This window comes from Mya arenaria, chromosome 3 (genome assembly GCF_026914265.1).
Source record: "Mya arenaria isolate MELC-2E11 chromosome 3, ASM2691426v1".
NCBI classification, from domain to species: Eukaryota; Metazoa; Mollusca; class Bivalvia; order Myida; family Myidae; genus Mya; species Mya arenaria.
This window is the reverse complement of record NC_069124.1, coordinates 36,893,784-36,908,625: the sequence shown is the minus strand read 5'-3', so window position 1 is coordinate 36,908,625 and position 14,842 is coordinate 36,893,784. Positions and strand designations below refer to the sequence as shown.

Genomic DNA, 14,842 nt, shown 5'->3' with positions numbered 1-14,842 from the left:
AATAGGTACATTTTCCCGACGTTAAAAACGACTCAAATAGCCCCAGATATGCTATAGAATGCACCACAGACGTTCCCCATTTAAAAAAATTTCCGGGGGGGGCATGCCCCCGGACCCCCCTAGTGTGCGTTGACATTACGATGGGTGTCCCGGAATCGACCCAAGAAATTATCACATGTATGTATTTTGTTATGTTCCCCGTACAATACAACTTAATTAGTCACACACATTAGTGGTTTTTCCACCTCTAAAGGAATGGTGTCAGTGCCCATTGAAGGGGGAAAAAAACTAACATTATTCAGAAAATGTTCATCTTGTCAAATCTTTATTGAAGAAATATATTCAGGAATGGCACTAAATTTGTACATTTGCTAAATGTTAAGATTTCAATGCTACTAAAATATACATATATTCGTTTTTAAGAGGATTCTTTACCAGGGTAGGGGAAAAAAATGTACCTTTTTTGAGGGGAATTGGTGAGAAATTTGGGCCCCCAAAAAGACTGAAAAAATACTGCACTATCTGACATATATCTTGATGCCATTCATTCAAGTGACATAATACATTGATGTTTTAGACAGATACATGCTACATCATAAATGTATTCATTCCTAAGACAAAGCCTCCTATAGTTGAGCATGTTGTCCTAAGACAGCTGTTTTTAAATGCCACTTTGAAACATATCACTTTCACCCCTCGGAATATTGTCGCTATTGTTAACCATGTTTTATTCTATTTTCAGCATTCCAAAGACCAATTTCCTTCTTTCAGTTTGCACAGTATTGTAAGTGTTTATCAAATCTTATATTATATTGAAATCAATCAAGGAAAGATCATTAGGTTGATTTTTTTGCCCCCAAAGGTGGGCATATTAAAATCGCCCTATCCATCCGTCCGTGCGTCCGTGTCCGACTCAATAACTCGTGTCTGAGCTGTAACTTTCTCTTGTATGGACAGATTTTAAAATAACTTGCCACATGTGTTCGACATACCAAGACAACATGTCGCGGGCAAGACCCGTGTCCCTACCTCTAAGGTCAAGGTCAAACTTAGTGTTTATTCACAATGGAATGCTGCATATAAGGACACAGAGTATAGGTAGTTGTGTCCAGGCTGTAACTTTCTCTTGTATGGACAGAATTTAAAATGACTTGCCACATGTGTTCGACATACTAAGACGACGTGTCATGTGCAAGACCCATGTCCCTACCTCAAAGGTCAAGGTCACAATTAGGTGTCTATTCACAATGGAATGCTGCATATAAGGACATAGAGTATAGGTTGTCGTGTACGGGCTGTAAATTTTTCTTGTATGGACAGATTTTAAAATAACTTGCCACATGTGTTTGACATACCAAGATGACGTGTCGAGTGCAAGACCCATGTCCCTACCTCTATGGTGAAAGATACACTTAGTGTTTATTCACAATGGAATGCTGAATATAAGGACATAAGAGTGTAGGTTGTCAAGTATGGGTGGTATTTTTTTATGTTCAGTGGCAATTTAAAATAACTTGACATATGTATTTGACACGTAAAGGCAAGATCAACTTTTCATGTACTGACCTTGTTCATAGGTCAATGTCACATTCGGGGGCATTCGTCACATACTGTGACAGCTCTTATTTTGTCATATCCCTAAAGGTTAAGGTATAGGTTTATAATTTGTAACAGAAGAATCATGTTATTGCTTTGTAGTCAGGAATTTGAAGTTTTCATGAAGTTTCATGAATTACTAAGTATTTGATTATCTTCCATCATTTTTTAAGCACTAGCAGACATTTCGAAGAACAAGAGGTATATTGCTTTGCACATGTTGGTCGGTCGGTCCTTCGGTCAGTAGGGTTATCAGGTCAAAGGTCAATGTCACCGTGACCTTTAAAGGGAAAAGGTTGTCAATGCGTGTCGGAGTGATAACTCAACAATGCCTGGACCTATGGTCATCAAACTTAATATTGAGGCAGGTTTTGACCAGTAGATGACCCCTATTGATTTCAGGGGTCATTGGGTCAAAGGTCAACATCACAGTGACCTTAAATGCTTAAAGGTTGTCCGAGTTATAACTCGACAATGCCTGCACCCATGGCCCTCAGACTTGACTTGGTGGGTTGGGCCTGACCAGTAAATGACCCTTATTGATTAAAGGGGTCATCTGGTCAAAGGTCAAGGTCACAGTCACCTTGAATGCGAACAGTTTGTCCTAGTGATAACTAGTTAATGTTTGCACCCATTGCCCTCAAACCTGGAGGCTGGGCCTGACCAGTAGATGACCCCTATTTATTTAATGGGTCAAAGGTTAAGGCCACAGTGACCTTGAAGGCAAAAAGCTAGTCTAAGTGATAGCTCGACAAGCCTGTGGATTTTGAGTTCATGGAGTTAAAGGTCAAGTCACAATTCATATGAGTCATTAAAATCATATAAGTCATTTAAATTTATGTCATATTTACTTATTCCCTGCTGCTTAGAGGATACATATTTATCTACAAATATCATTAGTCATCTGAACATGATTAAAAACTGTACCTACTATCCTCATATTTTGAATGGTCATAATCTTAAGACTGCCTCAAAGGCGTCCGATTTAAATGACAAATCAGCTGTCATTTCAAGTCATGCATATTTCATTCAATTGTCCAAATATTCCTGACAACATGGTGCTGAGGGGATGCAATATGTTTGACAAACATCTCTTGTAAATTTAAAATTTTATTTTACAAAGGTGAATTTCCTTGTCTTGTTAGCCCTTGAACTGACATACATGATTTATGGACCTTAAGGCAAGTTGGCTATGACCTATGTCTGCAGACAGCTGTTAGACCTTTGATAAAGGAACTTTATAAAATATTCTGTTTGCCCAGGGTGATGTTTCTGATCCTGTCAGCTATTGGACTAACATACAAGATTCTTGACCTGGAGACCAAACTGAATGCCCAAGCACCTTGGACCTCTGCTGACAGCAGCGAGTCTAGGTTGGTAAAAATATCTTATAGTTCAGGGTTGGCAGCTCCAACATTAGTCATAACTCGAAACTCATTGTACCTATTTTATATTAAACTTGGTACACATGTTACAAGAGACGATAAACACTTATGTAAAAAATACTTGTGTAGCATAAACATAACTCTTGTTGTCAATAATGGCGGAGTTATTACCATTTCTAACTGCAAACAACTACATCAGAGCAGTGTTGGTGCCCTTTTTGAAAGAAAAAAGTTGAGGTATTGTAATAGCTTTTGTGTTGCCAGGGTTATTGTGTTGTGCAAATAATTTAAAAAAAATAAAAAAATGGTTCGAGATATTTACTGAGAACTTAGTACACATGTTACAGTAAAAATGCAGTCGTTGGAACAGAAGATCGTTCGAGAACCGGGGGTCTCTCGGGGTCGAAGCCTAGTCCTGAACATTTTTATGCCCCCGAAGGTGGGCATATCAAAATCGCACCGTCCGTCCTTCTGTCCGTCCGTGTGTCCGGCTCAATAACTCGTGTCCGGGCTGTAACTTTCCCTTGTATGGACAGATTTTAAAATTACTTGCCACATGTGTTCCACATACCAAGATGACGTGTTGCGTGCAAGACCCGTGCCCCTACCTCAAAGGTCAAGGTCACACTTAGTCTTTATTCACAATGGAGTGCTGCATATAGGACAAAGAGTATAGGTTGTCGTGTCCGGGCTGTAACTTTCCCTTGTAAAGACAGATTTTAAAATAACTTGCCACATGTGTTCCACATACCAAGACGACGTGTCGCGTGCACTTAGACCCGTGTCCCTACCTCAAAGGTCAAGGTCACACTTAGTCCTTATTCACAATGGAGTGCTGCATATAGGACATAGAGTATAGGTTTTGTGTCCGGGCTGAAACTTGCCCTTGTATGGACAGATTTTAAAATAACTTGCCACATGTGTTCCACATACCAAGAGGACGTGTCGCGTGCAAGACCCGTGCCCCTACCTCAAAGGTCAAGGTCACACTTAGTGTTTATTCACAATGGAGTGCTGCATATAGGACATAGAGTATAGGTTGTCGTGTCCGGGCTGTAACTTTCCCATGTATGGACAGATTTTAAAATAACTTGCCACATGTGTTCCACATACCAAAACAACGTTGCACGTGAACAACCCATGTCCCTACCTCTAAGGTCAAGGTCACACTTAGTGTTTATTCACAATGGAGTGCTGCATATAAGGACATAGAGTATAGGTTGTCGTGTCTGGGCTGTAACTTTCCCTTGTATGGACAGATTTTAAAATAACTTGCCACATGTGTTCCACATACCAAGATGACATGTCGGGTGCAAGACCCGCGTCCCTACCTCTAAGGTCAAGGTCACACTTAGGTGTTTATTCACAACAGAGTGCTGCATATAAGGACATAGAGTATAAGTTGTCGTGTCCGGGCTGTAACTTTCCCTTGTATGGACAGATTTTAAAATAACTTGCCACATGTGTTCCACATACCAAGACGACGTGTCGCATGACAGACCCGTGTCCCTATCTCAAAGGTCAAGGTCACACTTGGGTGTTTATTCACAATGGAATGCTGCATATATAAGGACATAACAGTGTCGATTGTCAACTATTGGCGATTGTCAACTATGGGCGGTATTTTTTATGTTTAGAGGCAATTTAAAATAACTTGACATATGTATTTGACATGTAAAGGCAAGATCAACTTTTCATGTACTGACCTTGTTCATAGGTCAATGTCACAATCGGGGGCATTCGTCACATACTGTGACAGCTCTTGTTCCTTCTATTTTTATATTAGATATACCAAGGCTACATCAAAACTTAAATAAGTCTAGGAGTCAAGCACAATAGCCGGTCACAAATACACAAATCATGCACAAAACCTTATGACTCCCTCAAGGTCATAATTTCACACTTTTTCCTAAACGTGTGTTCCAAAATAAACAAAAATTAATAGGTGTTTAAATTTTCGCAAGTTGTAAGAATTGCAATGACAGTTGAATGGAAATTTGATAAGGTGTGAAAAACCTTTTATCACTGTTTATGCATGACCGCTATTAGTTGATAAGGGCATTTGAGAAGATAATTATGATTATAATATGCACTGTCATATTTTAATGTTGCTTGTTTAGAAAATGTGCTTTTCGTAAAACTTAACTTTACTATTTATTCATTTTTTTTTTCTTTCACATTTTTACATTTAGTTTTCCACAATGCAATACATAATTGGTGTCGAAGGAAACAGACTGGGAAATTGAAACTTGGGTCGTTCAAAACATGGGTTGCTTCGAGGTTTTAGCTCGGACCCTGGCGTCCTCGAGCGATCACAGTTTTACTGTATATGAGCATATGTGTACTTTGGTCCATTGTTAATTATACTGTTGATCTACTAAGAAGGACTGATGATGTGGCAGAGAGAATGTATTTGCTTCAAAAGTAAAATTTATTGATGATTTTCAAACTTTTCAATGTGGGAGGGCATTGGTTTCTGATAGCATTGATGGATAGAAATGAAAGTTGGTGTGAAGGTAGCTTATGTGAAGAGCTACCTTTGGATTGATTTTAATGGGGTTGTGTCAAGTTCAAGGTCACTTTTACTTAAATTAGAAAAATGGTTTCCGCCAAATAACTTAATTAAGATTTGATGGATGGTGATGAAGGTAAATGTGTAGGTAAATTTGAAGAGCTAGTCTGGTGATTGCTTTTGAGAAAGTTGGGGTCAAGGTCACTTCTTAAGGCTGTTAATTTTTTAGCTCTACTTGGCCAAGAGCTTATGCTATGGTATTGTGTACGTTGTATGTGCATCAGTGTATCTGTAAACAATTGCTTGTGAACATGAAACAGTCTTCAGTTTTTCGATGAAACTTGTACAGTAGTTAGATATCCATCAGAGCTAATGGTTCCTTTCGAAAACCAGAAACTCATTTTAAGCAGTTTAGGATTGAAGAGAGACAACTTGGTTTTTTGGTTATGCAGTTGGTTTTATGCTGTACTGTCCGTTGCCATTGTTGAAAGAGATAAAAATTACAGTTTAAAGAGGTTGGTTGATTCTAGCTCTATTGGCCAAAGGCCATTTTTAGCTCTATTGGCCAAAGACCAGAAGTGTCTGTCATTTGTGCATCCATCTAACGCAATTGCTTGTGAATGTTTGTTCTAATTATTCCCCTGGGGTAATTACTGGGCACACCCTGGGGTTCACAGGTTTGGTAATCTTCTTACAACATTTTCAATCCTCAGATGTTAAAGGCGCAATGTTTTCAGCTAACTCAAACACAAAAATTATATGTTCATTGCCTATTACCCATACATACATGCTCTGGATTGATAATGACCTCAAGAGCCATACCAGTAGAGCATAGGCCCTCATGGGCCTCTTGTTCCTAACTCATACAAGAAATATTTTGGCTATAATATCTGATTTCCCATATTAAAAACCTGGTTTCGTCCCATTGCGGCATTTCTAGGGTTACCTGTGTTCTATATATTTGCTGAAATGATCTGTATAAATAGCATATCAATCGGCATATTTTGCATAGCTTGTAGTTCCTTTTTAATGATTAATGCACTACACACAAGGCATAGTTCACTTGCCCTTGGATTGTTTCAGGTACAAGTCTTACAATGATATGATGGATATGCAGTCTTCACTTCGTGACTCTACGGCCCAGCATATACACAATGTATTGAGGGCAAACATAAAAATCCTGCAAGAGGTACATTAAATATACCACCTATGATTAGGCTATGTTCATAGGTTAAGATGTTGAATTTAAGTATTGTTGACATGACAGCGAGCTGCCCTTATACAAATATACCTTTTCATTTTAGCTTAATTCTGAAGACAGCTGTAAGATGAAATGAATCACTCATTTGGCCGATTTCAGAACATTTTTAAAGTTAACAACGTTGATAACATTCTCATTGTTAACTTTTAATTCATAACTTCTCTGGAAGATACACTTGTGATCTGCTGTATTTATCAAGATTTGAGACAAATGTTTCAACTGTACTTCTTTATATCTAAATATGTGAGCACATTATGAAATATTTCATGTTTAAAAGTATATATATACATTATTGTCCAATGGCAATGTACATTGTTATGACCTTGCTTTGATGACATGGCTTCTTGTGAATTTTTCAGCAGATGTGATATTAGGTGGAATTTATATCCTTCAATAAGATTTAAATACTCTTAGCACAAAAGAGATGTAAATCATAACTCATGAAGTGTTAATTCACATTCATATAAGTGAAATGATTGAAGACAAATATATGTACCGTATGTCAATCAACAGTCAATACACTTTTCACGAATAAATGTGCGCATAATTCAATTAATTTGATAGAGGATTGTATTACTTGTTTTAGCAGCTATATTGCCATGGTTTAAATGTAAAATATGCCCCATCTTTTCTTGATTTAACAATCACAAATCAATATTATTTTGTAGATAAATTCCAGTCTACAACATTTACAGAAGGGATATTTCAGCAACTCTGCTGAAGAGGCTTGCAAAGCTGGCAAATGTTGAGTGCCCCAAGAGAAAGCTGCAGACAACAGCTGAGTTGTGCCACATCTAATCAAACAAGCATTATATTCATGGGTATTTGAAAAGCAAACGAATTATGGCATTGAATGTCATGAATGTTTTTTATTGAATGTAAATAGTTATGGTTATGTTATATTTATATATTTTATGCTGCCTTGTTAAAGTTATATTAGCTCCAAAATTCAAAGAATAGTGAGAGCTATACTACTCACACTAGCATCGGTGTCAGGTCACACCTTGGTTAAGGTTTTGCATGTAAGCACCTTCAAATAAGTCATTATCTCAGCAAATACATCAAGTAATGCATTGAAACTGGACATGTGTGTTCCCAACTATCCAATCTACTAAATTAATGAAGTTAGATAACACTGATTTGAAAATGGTGCAAATTCAATGTGGGCCTTTATTATTCAAATTCTGGTTAAGGTTATTAATGTAAGGCCACATAGGTTAATATCTCAGCAACTACAAGATGTATTGCATTGCGACTATATACAATGGTACTTAACGAGCCAACCTTATTCATTGATCAAGATAACTCTATTTTGCATATTATATAAATTTTGCCCCTTTCTCCTTTGACTTAGAAATTCTGGTTAAGGCTTTGCATGTAACTTTGAAACTTCATATCAAGTATGATAACTCTATCATGTATATAATGCAAATTTTGCCCCTTTATTTTTTACTGGTTCAGGTTTTGCATGTAATCTAATTTTTCAATGATCCTTGCACAATTCACCAAAATTCTGCAATCCTTTAACTTAAAAGTGGCAGAATAGTTGAGCGCACTGTCTTTTTGACAGCTCTTGTTCTTGTTTACCATATTGGTAAAAGTTATTTTTTCACATGCACACTTTTCTCTCTCCATGACTTTCATTGCTTTGCATTTCGAAAGAGCATATATAATTTGGGGCCTGGCCTAAACTTTAAAAAAAACTGATGAGGAACATGCTTATGTTAGACCAGGGTCCATATTATAGAAGCATCTAAAGAAAATTTTAACATGTTTTAAAGAATAAATATTGGAATTGTTATATTTCTTGAAAAAACCAATTACTTAAAATGGATTTTTCATTTTTTTTAAACTCATATTTCCATATTTTAATTGCAGAATATACACTACCTTGACACTTTCTACCGGTGACAAAAAAGGAAAATGTACAATTTAACTTAAGATGCTTCTGTAATATGACCCTGGAGTGTATCACACTTAAATCAAATTATGCAAATTGCTTTTACGAAAAGAAAAGAAGTACCAAAAGTCTCAAAATTCCTTAAAATGTAAATACTCAAAATCTTTTACCATAACAAAAATAAAGATTGTTTGAGGAATAAGGGCAAGAGAGTGCTCATGTTTAGATGTATTAAGATGAGTGGCATCCCTGTGCTAAGATAATCACTATCAGGACCCATTTTCACTAACACTTAGAGTCTGATTTTCATTTAAGGATCTTACTCACAAATGAATTGTCAAGCCGGAATGCCAACATTTTTAGACTTCTTTATTACTTCAGTTCGGATCTCATGAATATAGCAAAATGAAGAAATTATCATATTAAGATAATATCACTTTACAGTTTAGATTATTTACAAATTGGGCTCCTGATTGCGAATGCTGAAGTCTTAAATAGCATAAGATAATTTGTAAGCAATGGTATGTTTTTTGAATCCTCACAACACACATGTCTCGAGTCATGGAATATCCAATATCAATTTTTCAATGAAAGAAACAGATGTGCAGTTTTGAGTATGAACTGAAGACACTTGAAATTAGTGTATATGGTCCCAGTTGATATGTGAAACAAGGCTCAAACTCAAACTAGTCTGCTTCAATTCTTTATTGAAACTGAATTTTCAGCTTACAAGTGCTCATTAAAAGTGTGGATAATTATTTATTAAATTATTTAGACGAAATGTAGCATATGCTAGTAATAGGCAGAACCATTTGCTTTTACAGAAAAAAACACATTTATCATAAGTTTATTTAACTGATTTGACATCTTTTTAATTTTTTGTCTTGAAATGAGCCAAAATTTGCAAAAATGTCTCAAAATCAGTGATATAAGACTGCCGATAAAAGATCAGATGGCAGTGTTCAGCATGACTGAGATCTACTATTGTTTTATTGTGAGGTATCTAATGACTGAATTGAATGTATTGATGTCAAAATCAGCTGATTCTGTGGCTAGAAAAAAATATAAAACAGTTGTCAAATCAGTCAATATGGCCTTAAAAAATATGATAACAATTTGTTAAAGCTTCCCAGAAATGCAATCTAGGGCCTCAAATGCCCTTTATAATAATTGCTATTGTCTGTCTTGCTGGGCAAGGCAGGTTTATGTATATATTTATGTAAAATATGACCATTTAACTAGAATGTGAAAATGGTCATCTTACTCTGTTGTGATACTTACCAGTACATGTGACTGTATATATATATACAAGTACATGTGACATGGATATTTTATGTTTACTTTTTATTGTATAATTCATGTACAACTACTTATTGTTACGGTTAATGAAATTAGAATGTCTCAATCCATCCATCAATCATTAAATCAATCAGTCATAATCTTGAATGCTTGATTTGCATTTCAATATAACACATGAAATAGAAATATTTAAGATAAATAGAAAGGATAGTAATATTAATGAGACTGTTATTAATATTATTTCTTAAGTATTATTTCTAATTAACATTAAATTACAATTATTTTTCTAAATAAATATATGTTTGCGAATGTGTGTTACTCAGAGCTCAGCTATGTTACTCTGCTTTCTGATCAATATGAATGATGTCATTTCCTTGGAGCTTTTGTCCTTGCAGAGATTTTTTTATCATATTTTTGCGTACAATGTTGCAATCAATTTTGTCATTGTAAGTATTACCAAGAAGTATTCCCTGAATACTTTGATATGTTTTCCATGAACTGAAATATATACATACTTTGTATTAAATTGACATCATTGTGCATTGAAAATCCACATTGTGCTATTGGCACTAAAATATGAAGAATGCTTATAATTTGATATAAACAATCATAGTTATGCATTTTTTATTCCGTTTTATTTAAACCTTCATAAAAGTTTATCATCAAAGTACCAAAGATTCACATAATTGTTCAGTTAATACCAAGTTAACAGATGAATATCAGCTCATCATAATAAGAAGTCTATACTTATGAATGGTTACAAATGGTTAATCATTGAACTGCCAGTCATAATTTTATCATTTGGACAATTCATATGACGCTGAACCACCCTGATATATATTCATAACTGTTTGCCCAATGGAGAGATTAACAAGACACATGATAACCTAAGACAAAGCACAATTGGACTTGGATTAAATATGATCTGTTGTCAAACAAAGAACATATAGGTATTTAGCATTAGGGCGTTCTTATTCCGATTTAGTATCTTGTCAATTCTTTTAATCATTCACATTGAACCGAATAGTTTCTCTAGATATAGATGAATATATTTATTTGCTTTATTATGTGAAAAGTTTGATTTTTATGAAAACTAACAACAACAAATCCATTGGAGCAATCAGTCTGAAGAAAACTGACTTTTTGGTTTACAATTGTCTGTTTTAGTTGGACATGTATCTTTCCCAAACCTTAGCTTTTATGCAGACAAGTTTGTTTTACGGATGTTATTCTTACAAATCACTTGCACACTGGGGTACTTTTGTTCCATACAATAATGTAACACAAACCATCCCATGGCCAAAACATCCCATGCCATTTTTTACTAGGTGGACAAAAGATCTCACATCATTTTGACACTGTGGACAAAAGACTCACATCTTTTGACACTGTGTACAATAGTCCCACATCATTTTGACATGGTGGACAAAAGACCCACATCATTTTGACATGGTGGACAAAAGACCCACATCATTTTGACAACGTGGACAAAAGACCCACATCATTTTGACATAGTGGACAAAAATCCCACATCATTTTGACACGATGGACAGAGATCCCACATCATTTTGACATGGTGGACAAAAGACCCACATCATTTTGACAACGTGGACAAAAGACCCACATCATTTTGACATAGTGGACAAAAATCCCACATCATTTTGACACGATGGACAAAGATCCCACATCATTTTGACATGATGGACAAAAGACCCACATCATTTTGACATGGTTGACAAAAGCCCCACATCATTTTAACAAGGTTGACAAAAGCCCCATATCATTTTGACACGGTGGACAAAAGCCCCACATCGTTTTGACACGGTGGACAAAAGACCCACATCATTTTGACATAGTGGACAAAGATCCCACATCATTTTGACACTGTGGACAAACGACCCACATCATTTTGACACGTTGGACAAAAGCCCCACATCATTTTGACACGGTGGACAAAAGCCCCACATCATTTTGACACGGTGGACAAAAGACCCACATCATTTTGACACGGTGGACAAAAGACCCAAATAATTTTGAAATGGTGGACAAAAGACCCACATCATTTTGACACGGTGGACAAAAGACCCACATCATTTTGACAGGTGGACATAAGACCCACATCATTTTGACATGGTGAACAAAAGACCCACATCATTTTGACATGGTGGACAAAAGACCCACATCATTTTGACATGGTGGACAAAAAATCCACATCATTTTGACACAATGGACAAAAGACCCACATCGTTTTGACACGGTTGACAAAAGACACACATCATTTTGACAAGATGGACAAAGATCCTAAATCATTTTGACACAGTATACATAAGATCCCATACCGATTTGCCACCCTGGACATCACATTCAATACTGTACATGAGATCACATAGACTTTTTCTGTATAATATGTTTTCTTGACACTTATAATTAAATTGTCTTACTCTTTATATTGTTCATATTCTGTGAAATAATTGTGAAAGATTCTCTTCATATTAAAATTTACTACCACCCATTTCATTCAATTGTTTACATTTATCAATTTCAAGGAACAACATTAAAATTTATTTGTTAATGGGATGTGATGTCCAGGGTGGCAAACTTGTATGGGATGTGATGTGCAGGGTGGCAAACCTGTATGGGATGTGATGTCCAGGGTGGCAAACCTGTATGGGATGTGATGTCCAGGGTGGCAAACCTGTATGGGATGTGATGTCCAGGGTGGCAAAACTGTATGGGATGTGATGTCCATGGTGGCGAACCTGTATGGGATGTGATGTCCAGGGTGACAAACCTGAATGGGATGTTTTGTCCACCATGTCAAAATGATGTGGGATGTTTTGTCCACCGTGTCAAAATGAAGTGGGATCTTTTGGCAGCCTAGTAAAAAATGGCATGGGATGTTTTGTCAAGGCTCTTTACTAACAAAAAATCCTTGGCCAATGAAATTGTATATGCATTACTTTTGGTTTACACATGTGTTAATATTAGTCATGATTCATGATATCATCTCTTAGGTAATCTTTTTTTTTTTCTTTTTATTGACATTTGTTATTCCAAATGAGGATATTAATTATACTGATGTTAAAAATGTTATTGTTTTTTATGTTGGATGTTTGTTATTTTATTATTTAATCTGAACTCTGTGATAAATATGAAGCGAGAGTGGTATTCGGTTTCGATTTGAGGCCAAAGATAGTTTGTCTTTAGTTTCTCAAATATGTATACAAAATGAGGCAAGTGGATGGGCTTTATTATTTATCTTAAGAATAAAAAATATGTATATGTTGGCATAATCAAACATTACATCTCTGGCCTGAATGATGTTGTTAGCTTTTGGACATATCTAAATAAAGATTTGTTTCCAATTAGACTAAGCTTCCCATTGACAAAACCTCCAACATCATTATTGACAAGGTGGACGAAACATCCCAGATCGATTTGACACTCAAATCCCATTGACAGTTAAGTATCAATCATTTACAATTAGAAATAATGTAATAATTTGTGAAAAAGTGTGTTCATATGGACAAACATATACGCGAGCTAATGTCAAGAATGGGATGTTTTGTCCACCATGTTGAAATGATCAGGGATGTTTTGTCCACCATGTTGAAATGACCAGGGATGTTTTGTCCACCATGTTGAAATGACCAGGGATGTTTTGAACATGGGATGTTTAGTACAACTCCTCAATGCAAATGTATTTGTTTGCACTTAAGTCTCAATACCTTAATGTTATTATACCCCCCAAAACAAAGTTTGGGGGGGGGGGGTATACTGGAATCGGGTTGTCCGTCTGTCTGTCTGTCCGTCTGTCCGTCCGTTTTTTTTTTGTCCGGGATTCATCTTTGTCGTTATTGAACAAATCTTTTTCAAACTTTCAGATATTAATGGCCATGATGTAAACTTGCGCCTCTGTGAAATTGGTACGGGTCACATGACCCTGACCAGAGTTATCTCCCCTTGATGTGTTAAAGTAGGCAAAATAAGCCCTGGCCGGGATTCATCTTTGTTATTATTCAACAAATCTTTATCAAACTTTCAGAAATTAATGGCCATGTTGTAAACTTTCGCCTCTGTGAATTTGGTACAGGTCACATGACCCTGACTGGAGTTATCTCCCCTTGATGTGTTAAAGTAGGCAAAATAAGCCCTGTCCGGGATTCATCTTTGTTATTATTCAACAAATCTTTATCAAACTTTCAGAAATTAATGGCCATGTTGTAAACTTTCGCCTCTGTGAATTTGGTACAGGTCACATGACCCTGACTGGAGTTATCTCCCCTTGTAGGCAAAATTAGCTTTGTCCGGCCTAACTCCAGGGCAAACAACCTAGACATGGAGGGGTGGGGGGTATTCGTTAGCCTATGGCTTACAGTTCTAGTTTGGCCTGGCTTTTTTAACTTGTTATGGAATGCACTGATAGTTCAATGTTTGTTTTGTCCATTCTTTGTATATTTATTCGTTATTTATGTCATTGATAATCAAGACTTGCAACCACATTACAAAACCATTCGGTCCATATCTTTGCGTTGTTTAATGCGGAGATTGTTTCTGCGATTTTCTACTCGAATATGTTGATTTATCTTTTGGGTATGGACGAAGAATAAAGCACTGAAACTAAAACGCGTTGTTTCACATGTAAAAAACAAGAGTTCAGTTCATCCTGAAGATAATTTGTTTATAATGTGACAAGAAGGAACTTGCTTCCAGAATTCATATGTTTCGCCTCTTTCCTGTGATGATGATGATCGTTTAGTTAAAACAATTGAAAGCAAATAGATATATCAGCTGTATATTCCGTGTTCTAACTATCCTATTGACCAATTTGGAGAAGATGTACAAACTTTGTAAGAATTGTGGTTAACAAATAGTGAATTAGATGCTGT

The 14,842-nt window shown here is 36.1% G+C and overlaps 1 protein-coding gene across 2 annotated transcripts in view; it reads left to right on the top strand.

The window, feature by feature from the left end:
* The window catches only part of LOC128227584 (uncharacterized), a 59,258-nt gene extending 44,679 nt beyond the window's left edge, over nucleotides 1-14,579 (top strand). Inside the window, exons 11-14 of one of the 2 annotated variants that reach the window (XM_052938266.1) lie at nucleotides 743-784; nucleotides 2,859-2,969; nucleotides 6,577-6,682; nucleotides 7,423-14,579. In XM_052938266.1, the coding sequence (XP_052794226.1) occupies nucleotides 743-784; nucleotides 2,859-2,969; nucleotides 6,577-6,682; nucleotides 7,423-7,503 (340 nt within the window). In that variant the 3' untranslated portion in view covers nucleotides 7,504-14,579. The remainder of the gene's footprint in view (nucleotides 1-742; nucleotides 785-2,858; nucleotides 2,970-6,576; nucleotides 6,683-7,422) is intronic. The other variant, XM_052938267.1, reaches the window with a different exon arrangement.
* The last annotated feature ends 263 nt before the right edge of the window (nucleotides 14,580-14,842 follow it).